We start from the raw sequence: 15,121 nt of genomic DNA on the forward strand, positions 1-15,121 counted from the left end.
ATTTTTCAATATCACTATTCATATTTCAACCTTTCTAAGGTAAATTTAGGAACTATTTTGTTTGCTGCGAATAAAAGGAAGGGTGGCTGAACCCTCCATGATTCTATATTCCTAAAGGATAGGTCTAACTTCGCAAAAAAAAAGTCGGTAAAAGGAAGGGTGGCTGAACCCTCCATGATTCTATATTCCTAAAGGATAGGTCTAACTTCGCAAAAAAAAAGTCGGGGGAACCCCCCCCCCCCCCGGGTTCCGACGTCTTTACATCCAGGTAAGCTTCAATCAGTAGTTAGTTAAGCGTCACGTTCACTGAGTTAGAATTACTCATTTGATTTATAAGTTGATTGCATTTCATTTACCTTATGAGAAACAATTAACGAGTTAGCACCAGTCAGTCTTAGTTTGAGATGGGATAGCATTAAACAAGTAATCAACATATAAACCAGTTATTGATCAATCCAATTAATATACACGTATAAATCTTAACCTAAATACTCATTCGGTCATCAACATATACGGCAAACGGAAAATATCCACAGATTCGGCCCTCATAATACCGATACATAATACTGCAAATATTAGTGAATAAATTGAACATACATATGTATTCAAATAAAGGTTTTCTTGCTGGCTGTACAAAAGCTAGGAAGGATTTCTTGATATTGCAGTATGCGAAATGAATCTCTTTACCTCAGCTAGGTGAATGCTGAAGTCGAGTTAAACAAATGCTAATTGTAATTGATAAAATATGTGATAAACAGAGATACTTAGGTCTCTACTTTGTTATTGTTCTCCATTTCAAACAAATGTAGTTATTCAAATCTTAATTGAATGGAAGCAAAGATTTCTTAATATAACGCTCTGTTTCAATTAGAAATGTTTCTAATTTTGTCATCTTTTTAATAAAAACCTGTATTCATAAACGTCTTTCCATACTTGAACCTGGAAATAAATGGGTCAACACATTTTAAACAGAGTAAGTATTTTGAGGAAAAGCATAAGCCTTGATAAGGCATAAAGTAGCTACGTGTTGAAAGCCACGCCTGTATATGTCTATTTGCTCTCAAGTTTGCGTAATTTGCTGTTCATGTTTGCCGAATATACGTCTGTAAAAAAAGATAAACAGGACATTTTATGATATGATATGGAGGCAGATAACGGCAACGATTGTTTTTTTTTGTTGTTTTTTTTTATCCCATGTAGAAGGTACCATGAACGCTTTGAAATAAAAATGTAAGTTTTGCGTAGTTACTATACTGTTCAAGAGCTTTAATTGTTCATAAATATTCGATAGAAACGTGTAAGACTGAAAAACAAGTTGCAGCGGTATGTGCGAGCTACTTATATAAAAAAGATAAGTCATGATTTTTTTGTTGCTATATATATTTTCGGTAAGAGGAATATATGGCCGTGGCAATTTTAGATTTCTTAAATGAAAAAGAAAAAAACCTCAGCGTAAAGAAAAAGTAAAGCATTTCGTTTTAGCTCACCTGAAACGAAAGTCCTAAAGAGCTTTTCTGATCATCCGTTGTCTTTGGTCCGCCCATCTGTTTGTCTGTAAACTTTTCGCAATTTTAACTTCTACTCTATAACCCCATGGGCAAATTTAACAAAATAAATGCAAACATTTTTCTGGGAGTCCTTTTTAGCTCACCTGAACCGAAGGTTCAAGTGAACTTTTCTGATCACCTTATGTCCGTCGTCCTACTGTCTGTCTGTAAACTTTTCCAATTGTTGACTTCTTCTTCAAAAAATCTGGGCTAAATTTGACCAAACCTTGTTCAAAAAGTCCTTATCTAAAGGGTATTAGAATTTGTTAAAATAAAGAGTTACATCATTTTTAACGGGGGAAAATCGCGAAACAGTTAATATAGGTTGTGTGTCTTAAAAATCTTCTTAAGAACCACTGCACCAGAAAAGCCAATTTTTACACAGAAGCTTGTATGTAAGATTCTAAATTGTAAGTATCGTGACCTCCGGATCAAAACTGGGACCCCAGGCGGGGTTCAGAAGTTTGACATAAGAATACGTAGGGAAAAAAAGATTTTCTCAAGAGCCACTGCACCAGAAATACCAATATTTACATTAAAGTTTGTATATCTAGTAAAGATTTTCTAAATTGTAAAAATCGTGACTGCAATTGGGGCCCCAGACGAGGGCTCAAATTCAAAATAGAAAAACAAAGAAAAATTTTTTCAAAATTTTTTATCAAGAACTACAATGCAACAGTTTTGATATTACTATGCAAACATTCTTGGCTTTTGTGGACTCCATGTAGGTCTTATACTGGGATACCAAGAGGGGCTCGAAGTTTAACTTAGAAATATATAAGAAACATGTTTCAAGTATATTTTTCGAGAACTACATTATAACAGTTTGTGAAATTACTTTGCAAGGATCTTCAGATAGTGTAGATTCTAAATTGTAGAAGCCGTTGCCCCCAAACTTATACTGCTGCATCAGGCGGGTTCAAATTTTAACATAGAAATATGTAAGGAACATGTTTGAATATTTTCTTCTCAGGAACTACAGCACAACACTCTATCGGATTACTATGCAAGCATACATGGCTATTGAAGAGTCGAAATTGGTAAAATCTTGATCCTGGACTGATACTTGGGCCCCTAAAGTTCTCTAAAGATTAACATAGAAGTAAATAAGAAAAAAATGTTTAAAAATCTTCTCCTCGAGAACTAGCTACAATTTGTGGGGTTACTATGCATGCAACCTTAGATAATGTAGATTCAATATCTTAAAAAAGATTTGCCCTGGAATAATACTTAAGACCTAAGGCGGGTTCAAAGTTTAATGTGTATATATGGAAAATGTTTAAAATTCTTCTTCTCGAGGGCTTCAACACTTCAATGTGCCTGATTATTCATACGCAGCCTTAAATAGTGTAGATTCTTAATTTAAAACATCCGTAACCCTTGATCTAATTCTATCACCTCAGAGGTTCAAACTTACACATAAAAATATTAGATTGAAAATGTTTAAAAATCAGTTTCTGGACAATGATTCAATTTCTGAGATAACTATTCAAGCATCCATGAATAATGTGATTCTAAATTAATAAAGCTGTGACACCCGCACTAATACTAGTGCCTCAAGAGAAGATTATAGTTTACCATGGATATTTATATGGAAAATGTTTACAACTTTTCTTTATAAAAGCTAGTAAGCTATATTTTGTGAGATTTCTATGCAAGCATCCTAAGGATTCTTTAAAAGTGTACATTCTAAACTGTTAAAGCCAATCATTAACCATGGACCAATACTTGGTCCCCATAAAAGGGTTCAAAGTTTTAAATAGAAAAAAACATATGCTACGAAATAGAATGTTACAAGGAACAGTTGTTCATGTGAGCGTTGTGGCCCATATGCCTCTTATTAAAAGAGAGGTTATTGCGAAAAAGTGAAAATAGGGATTTTGTCAAGAAACAGTGCCCCAGTACAGATATTTACAGCAAGGCTTGTATTTATATAGTGACAATCCTAAACTGTTAAAATCGTGATCCTTTGAGTGATACAGAGGTTCCAAGAGGTTTCCAAAGTTTAACATAGAAATATATAAGGCAAGATTTAAAAATCCTTTTTAAAAATACAATGTATGAGTTTATTATGCAAGCAGCCTCAAATAATTAAGATTCTTAGGTGTTAAAATTGTGACTTCTGAGGTAATACTGGGGCTCAAAGACGGCGTCAAAGGTTAAGATTAAAATATATAGGGAAACTTTATTAAAATTTTCTTTTCTTCTCAAGAACTACAATGCTGCAATTTTTGGAATTAATAAAGAGACATCCTCAAATAATGTCCATTCTTAATTGTTAAAATCGCGACCCCGGGTCTTATACTGAGGCCCTAAGAGGGGTTCAATATTTACAAATAAATAAATAAATAGGGAAGATGAAAAAAAACGACGCCTTAAAAACCGCAATGCTTCAATTTGCGAGTTTACAGGTACTATGCAAGAACCCTAAACAAAATTGTGATACCCAGTTTTAAAATGGGTGCCCCATGAGGGGCTCAAAGTTAAACATAGAAATATATGGGGAGAAAAATGAAAAATCTTATTCTCAAAAACTACAATGATACAATTTGTTTACTATGCAGGCATCTTTTCAAATAATATAGAAATCCTGATTGTAAAAATCGTGACCCCTGGACTAATACTAGGTCCCAACGGGGGTTTAAAGCTTAACATAGATATGTATCCAAATATCTTTAAACACCATCTTCTCAAATGCTATGATTTGTGAGAACATGCATTTTTAAAATTTTATAAGAAAAGGTAAATTCTAAATTGTTTGAATAGTGACCCGAAACCGGTAGACTTTTAAGTGTTTGATTTTGACCCTACACTATGACTTGGGCCCCATAGGAGGGGGTGGGGTACAGTTTACTTTTACAAAACACTAGAACACGTTTATAATGAAGAACCAGGAACGCGCAATTTTGCTTCGTTTTAAACGTAATTCGTTTTAACCGTAAGCTTTGCAATTAGTTTTAATCCCGGGTGGAATAAGCGTCAGTTTGTTATACTAATGTAATGCTTGGTTTCTCGAAGGGCCTCTTGTTTTTTAAAGAGAGGAAAGTTTATAACTAAACAATTTAAAGATTTAAGGAATTTGGGGATTTATTTGTTTAACCCCCCCCCCCCCCCCCCCCGAAAACTATAAACTTGATTGTGGTAGGTATGATCAAGTTATTTTATAATGATTTTTGTCAAATAACACTGTCCTAAACCGGTATTGAATTTTAATAACACCTGCAAGTATTTATCATTTATTTTCTATAATCTGCATACGTGATTCAAAATGATAAACATTTCACTATATTCGCAGATAAACTAGAAGCCATTCGTGTCGAGTTTTATTACATATGTGCGTGCACCTCAATAAGCACAGTATTTATAATATTCTATCCAGGTACACAAAAATATTTTTATTCAAGATGCTTAAATTCAGAATAAAATACAAATTATAACAATGCATATGGTAGTCATGTACGATGCCCCAACAGAAAACCACCGTTTGTGAAAAACCTTCTTTCTTTATACAGAAAAACGAATATAGCTCATCAAACTTAAACATCGATATGTAGTTTGTGTGACGCTATCTCATTAATGTCTGCAGTCATAAGAGAGGCCATATTTTTGTAGTTGCCAGAGTATCGACTCGCAAGGATCAATTCCTCTTAATGTCATGTTCTGGTTACGGTTATTTTTACATTCAGATTGAAAGTGTATTTATATTCATCGCTGGGGGTTTTTTTTTTGTCATTTCAGCTCCAACACGATGGCCAATTACAGTTACTTGTTCACACCCAGAGCTGTTCCCTATAACTACCAGACTGTCCCCGAGGCGCTGAAAATCCAGGCTGGGAAATTCCCAAACCACGAAATCTTGGTGTTCAGGAAAATAGACGGATGGCGAGAGACCTTAACTTACAAAGATCTCTACGCCCAAGCTGTGAAAATGGCGAAATGTTTGGTAGAAAAGGGAATTAAAAAGGGGGACAGGGTCGCGCTGTACGGTCCAAATACAATACAATGGGTGGTAGGAGAGATTGCTATAATAATGGCAGGTGGTGTTGTTGTTCACGTGACCAGTAGTGTCAAGGACGCCAGCGACCTACAAGAAATTTTGGCGGTGGCACAGTGCCGAGGGATACTAATTGACCCAGGGGCGAACGGAATGCATCGTGATTTCATCTCATGTTTTCTACAATCACCCAATCCTCTCATTTTTGTGTTTCTTAGAAGAACAGGAGAGTTTGGAGATTATGATAATCTGCCATCTATCGTTGAGAAAGAGGAAACGGATACCGAGCTACCCAAACTGTCCCCAGAAGATGATATTCTAGTGTTTACGACATCTGGAAGCACCGGGAAACCCAAGATGATTTGTCATTCTCACTTTGGTGTCCTTAATAACGCTTATTTTCAAGGACCTGATCGGCCACTGACGCTGTACAATGACCGACCGTTTGGATGGATCAGTGGGTCCCCCCTCGTCAACATCGCTTATGGGACCACACGGGTGTTTGCCGACTCCTCGGTTGGGGTCAAGGGAGGCGATCCAATGAAGATTTGGAGCCTAATCAAAGAGGAAAATTGTTCCCATGCACTTTTAATGCCATACTACCTCGCTGATCTAATTGGCTGTAAAGACGATTATAAAGACGTGTACCTGTTACACGCCATCTTACTCGGAGGGCAGGTCATTGACCAGTCGTATAGCCAGGTCATCGGGATTTATTCAGAAACCCTCTGTATTGGTTATGGTCTGACCGAAAACGGCGGAGTAACAACGCTTTGGCCTGATATCCGCAGAGGAGACAAGATAGTCATGGGGGACGTCGGTGTTCCTTGTGAGGGTGTTGAAATGAAAATCATCGACGACACCGGAAGTACCTTACCACGTGATCAACCCGGAGAGCTTTGTATAAGGAGCCGAGTAGCTTTCCACGAGTACTACAAAAACCCCGAGGCGACTCGTGCGACCTTCATTGCTGGTGGATGGTTCCGTTCGGGAGACATCGCGGTTATTACACAAAATGGCAGGATTGTTATCAAAGGTCGAATAAAGAATGTTATATCTCGGGGCACAAGAAAGATTTTCCCGGATGCGATAGAAAAAGTGGTCAATGAGATGGACGGATTATCGCATGTCGTCGTTGTCGCTGTACCGGACAAACGACTGTATGAAGAAATATGTGTCTGTTTCGTAGCAAAACCTCAAATTGATGTCACAGAAGATGACGTCAAAGACTTTTGTGCTCAACATTTTGACGTTAAAAATGCCGCAGACGGATTTGGTGAAATGCCGACATATTTTCTTAAATTCGAAAAATTTCCAATGCTCGATTCAGGAAAACCCGATAAAAAGGAAATGCAGACCGAGGCAGTCCGTCGTCTTGGTATCCGATAGAATAAAAGACATCTTAAATATTTCATTTTTGTTGAAAAGGCTAAGAGTTTTTTTGGATTACGGAGAAGCTAAAGTGGCTTTGAAAGTTATTTGTAACAAAGTACTGGTGCATAGCACGTACACAATAAGTCAATATCAGGCTGTGAAAGAATCCGTACTAATACCATAGTCAAGCTTGCGTGGTTTAAGAACCCGTTCATATACAATAGTCAATATTGGGTGGTGTAAAGAACCCGTACATATACCATAGTCAGTATTGGGTGGTGTAAGAACTTGCACTTATACCATAGTCAGTATTGAGGGTGTAAGAACCCGAACTTATACCATAGACAATATTGGCTGGTGTAAAAACCCCAACTTATACCACAGACAATATCGGGTGTTGAATGAATCAGAACGTATACCATAGTACATTTTGGGTGTTTTAAGAACCTGGACTTATAACATAGTTAATGTTAGGTGGTGTAAGATCTCCAACTTTTACCACAGTGAATATTGGGTGCTGTATGAATCCGAACTTATACCATAGTCAATAACGGGTGGTGCACAATCCAAAGTAATTTCTTAGTCAATATTGTGTGTTGTAAGAATCCGGACGGAATTTAAAATCTCGCTTTTATTTTCTGCATGAAAGTTGAGAATGATCAGCAATTTAGATAAAGGTTCTGTATTTGCGATTCACATTCAGAATTTGCGATAAATAAGGAATTAACAGTATACCATAGATTAATATCGGGTGGTGTAAGACCTTTCCTTTATGTATTGTTTTGATTGTATTAAACATAATAACGCATCAAACAACACAATATTTTAAAAATGAAGACGATAACGTGATGTTTGCTGTTAAAAGTAAAGTTATAGTTTTCTGAGGTTTACCTAACACCGCTGTCATGTTGTTGATAGGATTTTTACTATTTCTGGCAATATATATATATATATATATATATATATATATATATATATATATATATATATATATATATATATATATATATATATATATATATATATATAAAGGTTTTCAGTAGACGATAACACAATAATCCATTTCTCTCAAATTTAATCCAGAGCGCTTTCGCCTGATCGGCTCTTCAGTGGGTTTCAAATTGTAACAAACAATTTCGTACAAAAACGGTTACCATTAACTTAACAGCCTGCTCTAATTTAAAAATTTGGTATGTTTTTAATCTTTCCTTTTTTTAAAAATTCATAAACGTCTTTCCATACTTGAACTCGAGAAAATAAACCGGTCAACACATCTTAACTGAGTAAGTATTTAAAGAAAAAACATAGCCATTATAAAAGTAAAATGAGCTCCATGTATAAAACTACGACTGCTTCAATATATTTACTGACAATTTTGCATGATTTTTGTTAATGTTTGTCGAATGTATATATATCTATAAATAGATAAACCATAACGTTATGAAGGCAGACATTTTTGTCTATCACATTGAGAAGGTACTCAGCACTGTGGGTGTAAAATCAAAATGTAGTTATATCTGTGTAGTAATTATACACTTCAAGCTAGTTAAGTTATGAAAAAAAAAACCGATAGAAAGGTAAAAGATAATAAAACAAGAAACAATAATATGCGTCATCCAAAACCTTGGAAGGATTGAATAGGTGCATTGGCTGCAGTATAATATTCATTATATGCACGGCCTATGCGTTAAGGATTTCAATGGTGGACGTTATCTTAACAGAACAACTAGGTCATCGCTTCTAAATTTTTTTTGCATTGTTGTTCATAAATACTTTAAATCCTGTAAGGGAATGGATGTCCGTGGCCATTTTAAATCTTTAGACCTTCACCTTCATGTTTTCAGTATTGTTATTAATTTTTCATCATGCATCTATTTCAAATTTGAACAATAAATTTATGATCCAAGTTTACTGGGATATATCGAATCGACGTAAGTATGGATTTAACAATTGTTAATTGATAATACGTCGTCGATATACTAGTACCTGAATGTTGAGTTGAAGGCCACATGGAGTGATTTATTTTTTTTCACGTACAAGTTTTTGAATAAATTCTGCTTCATAAGAATACAAAAAAATGTCTGCTAAGATTGGGGCACAATTGGTACCCGTGGAAATTCCAACAGATTGTTGGAAGACTTGATTTCCAAAAACTACATCAATGTTGTCTATCAGAAAATCAAGCATCTTTTTAATGTCAACTTTAGAGTACTTGTGTGTGCAATCAGAATGGTTTTTAACAAAATAATATTTCAATGACAAAGTAAGGATTTTTATTGAAGAAACAACTGTCGATGATATCAAAAAGTCAAGATTTCAATTTGTCATGGGGAATAGTTGTATGAAGCGTTGAAAAATCGTACGTTTTGATACTATTGGTTTTGGTAGGATTTTTGTGAAATAAAAGTTTCTAAAACTTCTTTAGAGTTTTTTAGTATCCACCTCTGATTCACACCACTTCTGGAGTATATTGTTGTACAGTAATCTTGTTTCTCCTTCACTATTGTAAGAATTTTAGTAAGGAGGAAAGAGAAAGGTTTGGTAGACCATTTGCTGGAACCTGCTATATATCTCTGTTTAAAAGGACTTTTGTGAAGCTTTGAAATCCAGTACAAATTCGTTTTGTTTATAAGGGATATTATAGATATCTATAACCGATTTATGATTTTGAAGCATTTGCTTGGAAAGGCTGCTATGGGTGTAAGTAGGATTACCATGTGTAGAATCGATACCTAGTTTTTTGAAAATGCAATTAATAGTATGTGCCTTATAAACAAAGACAATTTGTTACTTGCCTTATCAGCAGGACCAATACATCTGATTGTGCAATCTATCTCGTTCTTTTCTCACTTCTGCTTTATTGAAAACAGAAAGATATTTGGTTTTCATTTGACCTCTCAGTCGTTTTATACGAGATGTTTATATGCAGATGATGCATTTAACCCACTTCAAGGTCTTTTTGTTTAGCTTTTGCCTATCGCTTGGCGTAATCTTTAACAAAATTCATGATATGTATAAAATTGCGACGCCATAAGAAGGATCTAGGCTCCCTAAATGTTGGTCCTTTCATATAGGTGATCTTAGGTCGTCGTTGTTAACTAAATTAACATCACCAGTAATGACGTGTCCGGCAGGACTACAGTTGTGGGGTGAAGAAAAACATAAACACCTTGGAGGATTATCTTTCAGCTGTTCAATATTAAGGTCTTTTAGAAACATAATTGTAAGAAATACAAGGGATTTACTTTATCTTGAAATATGGCGGAATGCAGGACCGAACTTGTTTTTGATTAAGAATATTGCTTAAATTAACGGCATTTATTCCATTGTTGCATACTGCAGTTTGAAAAAATAACGTGGTGCATGAGCAGTATTTTCTGATTGTGTAGATTTAAAAAGCCGATGATAAGCATTATCCAGTCTTGGATCTGAGTCTCTATTCCGGTGTAGAAAAATAAAAAAGCGGCTTTTCCTTGACTTTTTCAAGAAGATTGTTTAACTCTTTCAAAGGGACAGAGTAAAGTTTGGTGCGAATGTAATGGAGACCGAATTGTTAATTTACATAAGGTAATAATGAATCAAAGGAAACATCGTGTATAATTGGTTTGTTATAAGACCGATGTCCATGACTTCGCCTACGTCTCTTGGTGTTGTTAAAAAGTCTCGTTACATAAATATCGGTACACTGTGGACTTGAAAGATTCCCCACACTTCAAGTTAATAAATCGTATCGAAAAAAGTCAAGAAAGGTGAAAATAACCTGTGTTTTACTAATATTGAAACATACGCAATGAAAACTAAGATCGGCCTCCTAAAATAATAAAAAGGACAACGACAATTTACCCTCCTTTGTTCATAGTTTTCATACGCCCTCACTTAAACATTGACAAACTCTGTGTGTACAATAAAATCAATGTCTGCATATATCGGAAAAGCCATTTATATATATATATATATATATATTCGCACGAGTATCGACTCGCACGATTTCCCGCATAAGCTGTTCAATTGAGATCTATTTTAAACTTTAACGTACTTGTAACGATGAAAGTATTTTATAATCATTGGTTTTTTTTGTCATTTCAGCTCCGACACGATGAAAAACTATAGTTACTTGGACACACCCAGGGCTCTTTCCTATAACTATCAGACTGTTCCCGAGGCGCTTGAATTCCAGGCTGGAAAATATCCAAACCACGAGATCTTAGTGTTTAGGAAAATAGACGGATGGCGAGAGACCTTAACTTACAAGGATCTCTACGCCCAAGCTGTGAAAATGGCAAAGAGCTTGGTAGTGAAGGGCATAAAAAAGGGGGACAAAGTCGCTCTCTACGGATCGAATACACTACAATGGGTAGTTGGGGAGGTAGCTGTAATAATGGCGGGCGGGGTCGCTGTTCACGTGACCAGTAGTGTCAAGGGCGCCAGCGACCTACAAGAGATTTTGGAAGTGGCAGAGTGCCAGGGTATCCTAATTGATCCGGGGACAAATGGGAGGCAGCAAGATTTTATCACCCGTCTTCTCAAATTTCCCAATCCTCTCATTGTTGTGTTTTTTAGACGAACAGCCGAATTTGCTGATTATGATAATCTGCCGTCAATTGTTGAGAAAGAGGAAACGGATACCGAGCTACCCAAACTGTCCCTGGAAGATAATATTCTAATGTTTACGACATCTGGAAGCACCGGAAAACCCAATATAATTTGTCATTCTCATTTTGGCGTCCTTAATAACGCTTATTTTCAAGGACCTGATCGGCCACCGACGCTGTACAACGACCGACCGTTTGGATGGATCAGCGGGTCCCCTCTCGTCAACATCGCTTACGGGACCACTCGGGTGTTCGCCGACTCCTCGGTCGGGGTCAAGGGAGGCGACCCGATGAAAATTTGGAATTTGATTAGAGAGGAAAAGTGTTCCCATGCACTGTTGATGCCCTACTACCTTGCTAATCTAATCAACCATAAGAAAGATTTAAATGACAGGTACCTGTCACGCGCCATCTTACTCAGTGGGCATATCATTGACCAGTCTTATAGCCAGGTCATCGGGGTGTATTCGGAAACCCTCTATATTGGTTACGGCCTGACGGAAAATGGCGGAGTAACAACGATTTTTCCAGATATTCGCAGAGGGGACACGATAGTCACGGGTGACGTTGGTGTTCCTTGTGAGGGGGTGGAGATAAAAATCATTGACAACGCCGGAAGTACTCTGCCACGTGATCAACCTGGAGAGCTCTGTATCAGGAGTCGAGTAGCTTGCCACGATTACTACAAAAACCCAGAGGCGACTCGGACGACCTTCATTGCAGGTGGATGGTTCCGGTCGGGAGACATCGCCATCATTACACAAAATGGCAGGATTGTTATCAAAGGTCGAATAAAGAACGTTTTAGCTCGGGGTGGGAGAACGATTTTCCCGGAAGCGATAGAGAAAGTTGTCAATGAGATGGACGAAATATCATATATCGTCGTTGTCGCTGTACCGGACAAACGCCTGTATGAAGAAATATGTGTCTGTTTCGTAGCAAAACCTCAAATCGATGTCACAGAAGATGACGTCAAAGACTTTTGTGCTCAACACTTTGAGGGGACGAATGCTGCAGATGGGGTTGGATACATGCCGACTTACTTTCTTAAATTCAAGGAATTTCCGATGCTTGATTCTGGAAAACCTAACAGAAAGGCAATCCAGACTGAGGCAGTCCATCGTCTTGGGATCTCCAAAGAAAATTAGACAGCTTTAAAAAAATTCAATTTCAATTGTGATTCTAAAAGCCTAAACTTTTTATTATTAGGGAAAAGCTGAGGTCGTATTGGAATTTGTTTGTAACAAGATGCTGTTGAATTTTTCACATACCATAGGTCAATATTCGGAGGTGTAATATAAATCATAGTTTAATATCGGGTGGGGTAATATATACCATGGGTTCACATTCGGTGATGTATCAAACATCAAAGGTCAATATCGGATGAAGTAACACACAATTCATTGGTCAATATCGGGTTGTGTAACCTCTACAATAGGTCAATATCGGATTGTGTAACATCTACAATAGGTCAATATCGAGTTGTGTAACATCTACAATAGTCAATATCGGGTTGTGTAACAAATACTTTTTGTTAATCAAGGGTGGTGTACCACATACCACTGGTCAATAATGGATGGTGTAGAATATACCACTGCATGTAAATATTGGGTGGATTGACATATTTAAGAGTTCAATGTCGGGTGGTGTAACATATCATAGATCAATGTTGGGTTGTGTAATATATACTTTTGATGAATCTGGGTGGTGTAACACATACAATAGTTAAAAATTGGGTGGCGTAAGAAACCCAACTTATATTGTAGGTCAATATCGGGTGCTGTAAGATGCACCATATGTATACATGTGGTGTTGTAACATATATACTATCGGTCATTATCGGATGATTATAAAACTCACTATACTGTATACATGTTTTCTTTCATTAGACTAAATATAAATTCATTAATGTGATACCTTTAATAATAAGATTATGAATTGAAGAATTTATGCGAAAAAAAATTCATCTAAAAATTTATGTTTAATGGTAGTGCAGACTTTTCAAACTGTAAAAAAATCGTTATAAAAGTGTTTATTGTTCGTTATTATTTACCTCTACGTGACTCAGAATCAGTTCGCTATATCCGTTTTGTTATCTCCGAATTCGATATATCCGTAACATTTTGCAAAGATTTGTAAAGAATTTTACCAAAGACTTAAAAAAAATAACTTTGCTATATCAAGGATTTTTCTATATCCGTGTTTGTACTTAACGAGAGATACGGTAACATAGGTGAATATTGGGTTGCGTAACATACACCATAGGTCAATATCTTGTGATGTAACATATAACATAGCTTAATATAAATTGTGTAACGTACACCAGAGTTCAATTTTAGATGGTATAACATATATCATTGGTCAATATTGAGTGGTATAACATAGACCATAGGTCAATATTCGACGCGTTAGAAACCAAACTTATATTCTAGGTCAATATCTGATTGTGTATCATATACCAAAGGTCTATATCGGCTGTTTTAACATCTACATGTGTAAATAGGTCAGTCACGGGTGGTGAAACATATCTCATAAGTCAATATCTAGTGTTGTTACATATACCAGAGGTCAATATTGGATGGTGTATTACGTAGGCCAATTTTGGATTGTGTAATATATACCAGAGGCCAATATTGGATGGTGTATCATATTATGTAGGTCAATCTTGAATGGTGTAACATATTACGCATATTATTTAGGTCAATCTTGGATGGTGTACATGTATCATATTACGTAGGTCAATCTTGGATAGTGTATCATATTACGTAGGCCAATATTGGATGGTGTATTATATTACGTAGGCCAATATTGGATGGTGTATTATATTACGTAGTCCAATCTTGGATGGTGTAACATATTACGTAGGCCAATCGTGGATGGTGTATCATATTACGTAGGTCAATCTTGGATGGTGTATCATATTACGCATATTATGTAGGTCAATCTTGGATGGTGTATCATATTACGTAGGTCAATCTTGGATGGTGTGTCATATTACGTAGGCCAATATTGGATGGTGTATTATATTACATAGGCCAATATTGGATGGTGTATTATATTACGTAGTCCAATCTTGGATGGTGTAACATATTACGTAGGCCAATCGTGGATGGTGTATCATATTACGTAGGTCAATCTTGGATGGTGTATCATATTACGCATATTATGTAGGTCAATCTTGGATGGTGTATCATATTACGTAGGTCAATCTTGGATGGTTTATCATATTATGTAGGTCAATCTTGGATGGTGTATCATATTATGTAGGTCAATCTTGGATGGTGTATCATATTATGTAGGTCAATCTTGGATGGTGTATCATATTATGTAGGCCAATCTTGGATGGTGTATCATATTACGTAGGTCAATCTTAGATGGTGTATTATATTACGTAGGCCAATCTTGGATGGTGTATCATATTACGTAGGTCAATCTTGGATGGTGTATCATATTACGCATATTATGTAGGTCAATCTTGGATGGTGTATCATATTACGTAGGTCAATCTTGGATGGTGTATCATATTATGTAGGTCAATCTTGGATGGTGTATCATATCACGTAGGTCAATCTTGGATGGTGTATCATATTATGTAGGTCAATCTTGGATGGTGT

General features: G+C 36.2%; 2 protein-coding genes across 3 annotated transcripts; both read left to right on the forward strand.

Moving 5' to 3' along the window:
- The first annotated feature begins 534 nt into the window (after positions 1 to 534).
- Positions 535 to 7,846, forward strand: LOC128157726 (medium-chain acyl-CoA ligase ACSF2, mitochondrial-like). Its single transcript, XM_052820328.1, has 2 exons — positions 535 to 973; positions 5,286 to 7,846. Exon 2 carries the CDS (start codon positions 5,296 to 5,298, stop codon positions 6,928 to 6,930), a length of 1,635 nt encoding a protein of 544 aa, XP_052676288.1. The 5' UTR covers positions 535 to 973; positions 5,286 to 5,295; the 3' UTR covers positions 6,931 to 7,846.
- A 110-nt stretch (positions 7,847 to 7,956) lies between these two features.
- LOC128157968 (medium-chain acyl-CoA ligase ACSF2, mitochondrial-like) lies at positions 7,957 to 13,856 on the forward strand. Of its 2 annotated transcripts, none has more exons than XM_052820642.1 (2): positions 7,957 to 8,846; positions 11,002 to 13,856. In XM_052820642.1, exon 2 carries the CDS (start codon positions 11,012 to 11,014, stop codon positions 12,653 to 12,655), a length of 1,644 nt encoding a protein of 547 aa, XP_052676602.1. In that variant the 5' UTR covers positions 7,957 to 8,846; positions 11,002 to 11,011; the 3' UTR covers positions 12,656 to 13,856. The 2 variants fall into 2 exon arrangements, with proteins under 2 accessions (XP_052676602.1, XP_052676600.1); XM_052820640.1 differs by having other exon boundaries at positions 7,957 to 8,198.
- The last annotated feature ends 1,265 nt before the right edge of the window (positions 13,857 to 15,121 follow it).

Source organism: Crassostrea angulata, chromosome 8, assembly GCF_025612915.1.
Source record: "Crassostrea angulata isolate pt1a10 chromosome 8, ASM2561291v2, whole genome shotgun sequence".
In the NCBI taxonomy this organism is placed as follows: Eukaryota; Metazoa; Mollusca; class Bivalvia; order Ostreida; family Ostreidae; genus Magallana; species Magallana angulata.

What these genes read in the sequence shown, in the direction of transcription:
- LOC128157726 (XM_052820328.1), top strand. Translation starts at nt 5,296, where the DNA reads ATGGCCAATTACAGTTACTTGTTCACACCCAGAGCTGTTCCCTATAAC.
- LOC128157968 (XM_052820642.1), top strand. Translation starts at nt 11,012, where the DNA reads ATGAAAAACTATAGTTACTTGGACACACCCAGGGCTCTTTCCTATAAC.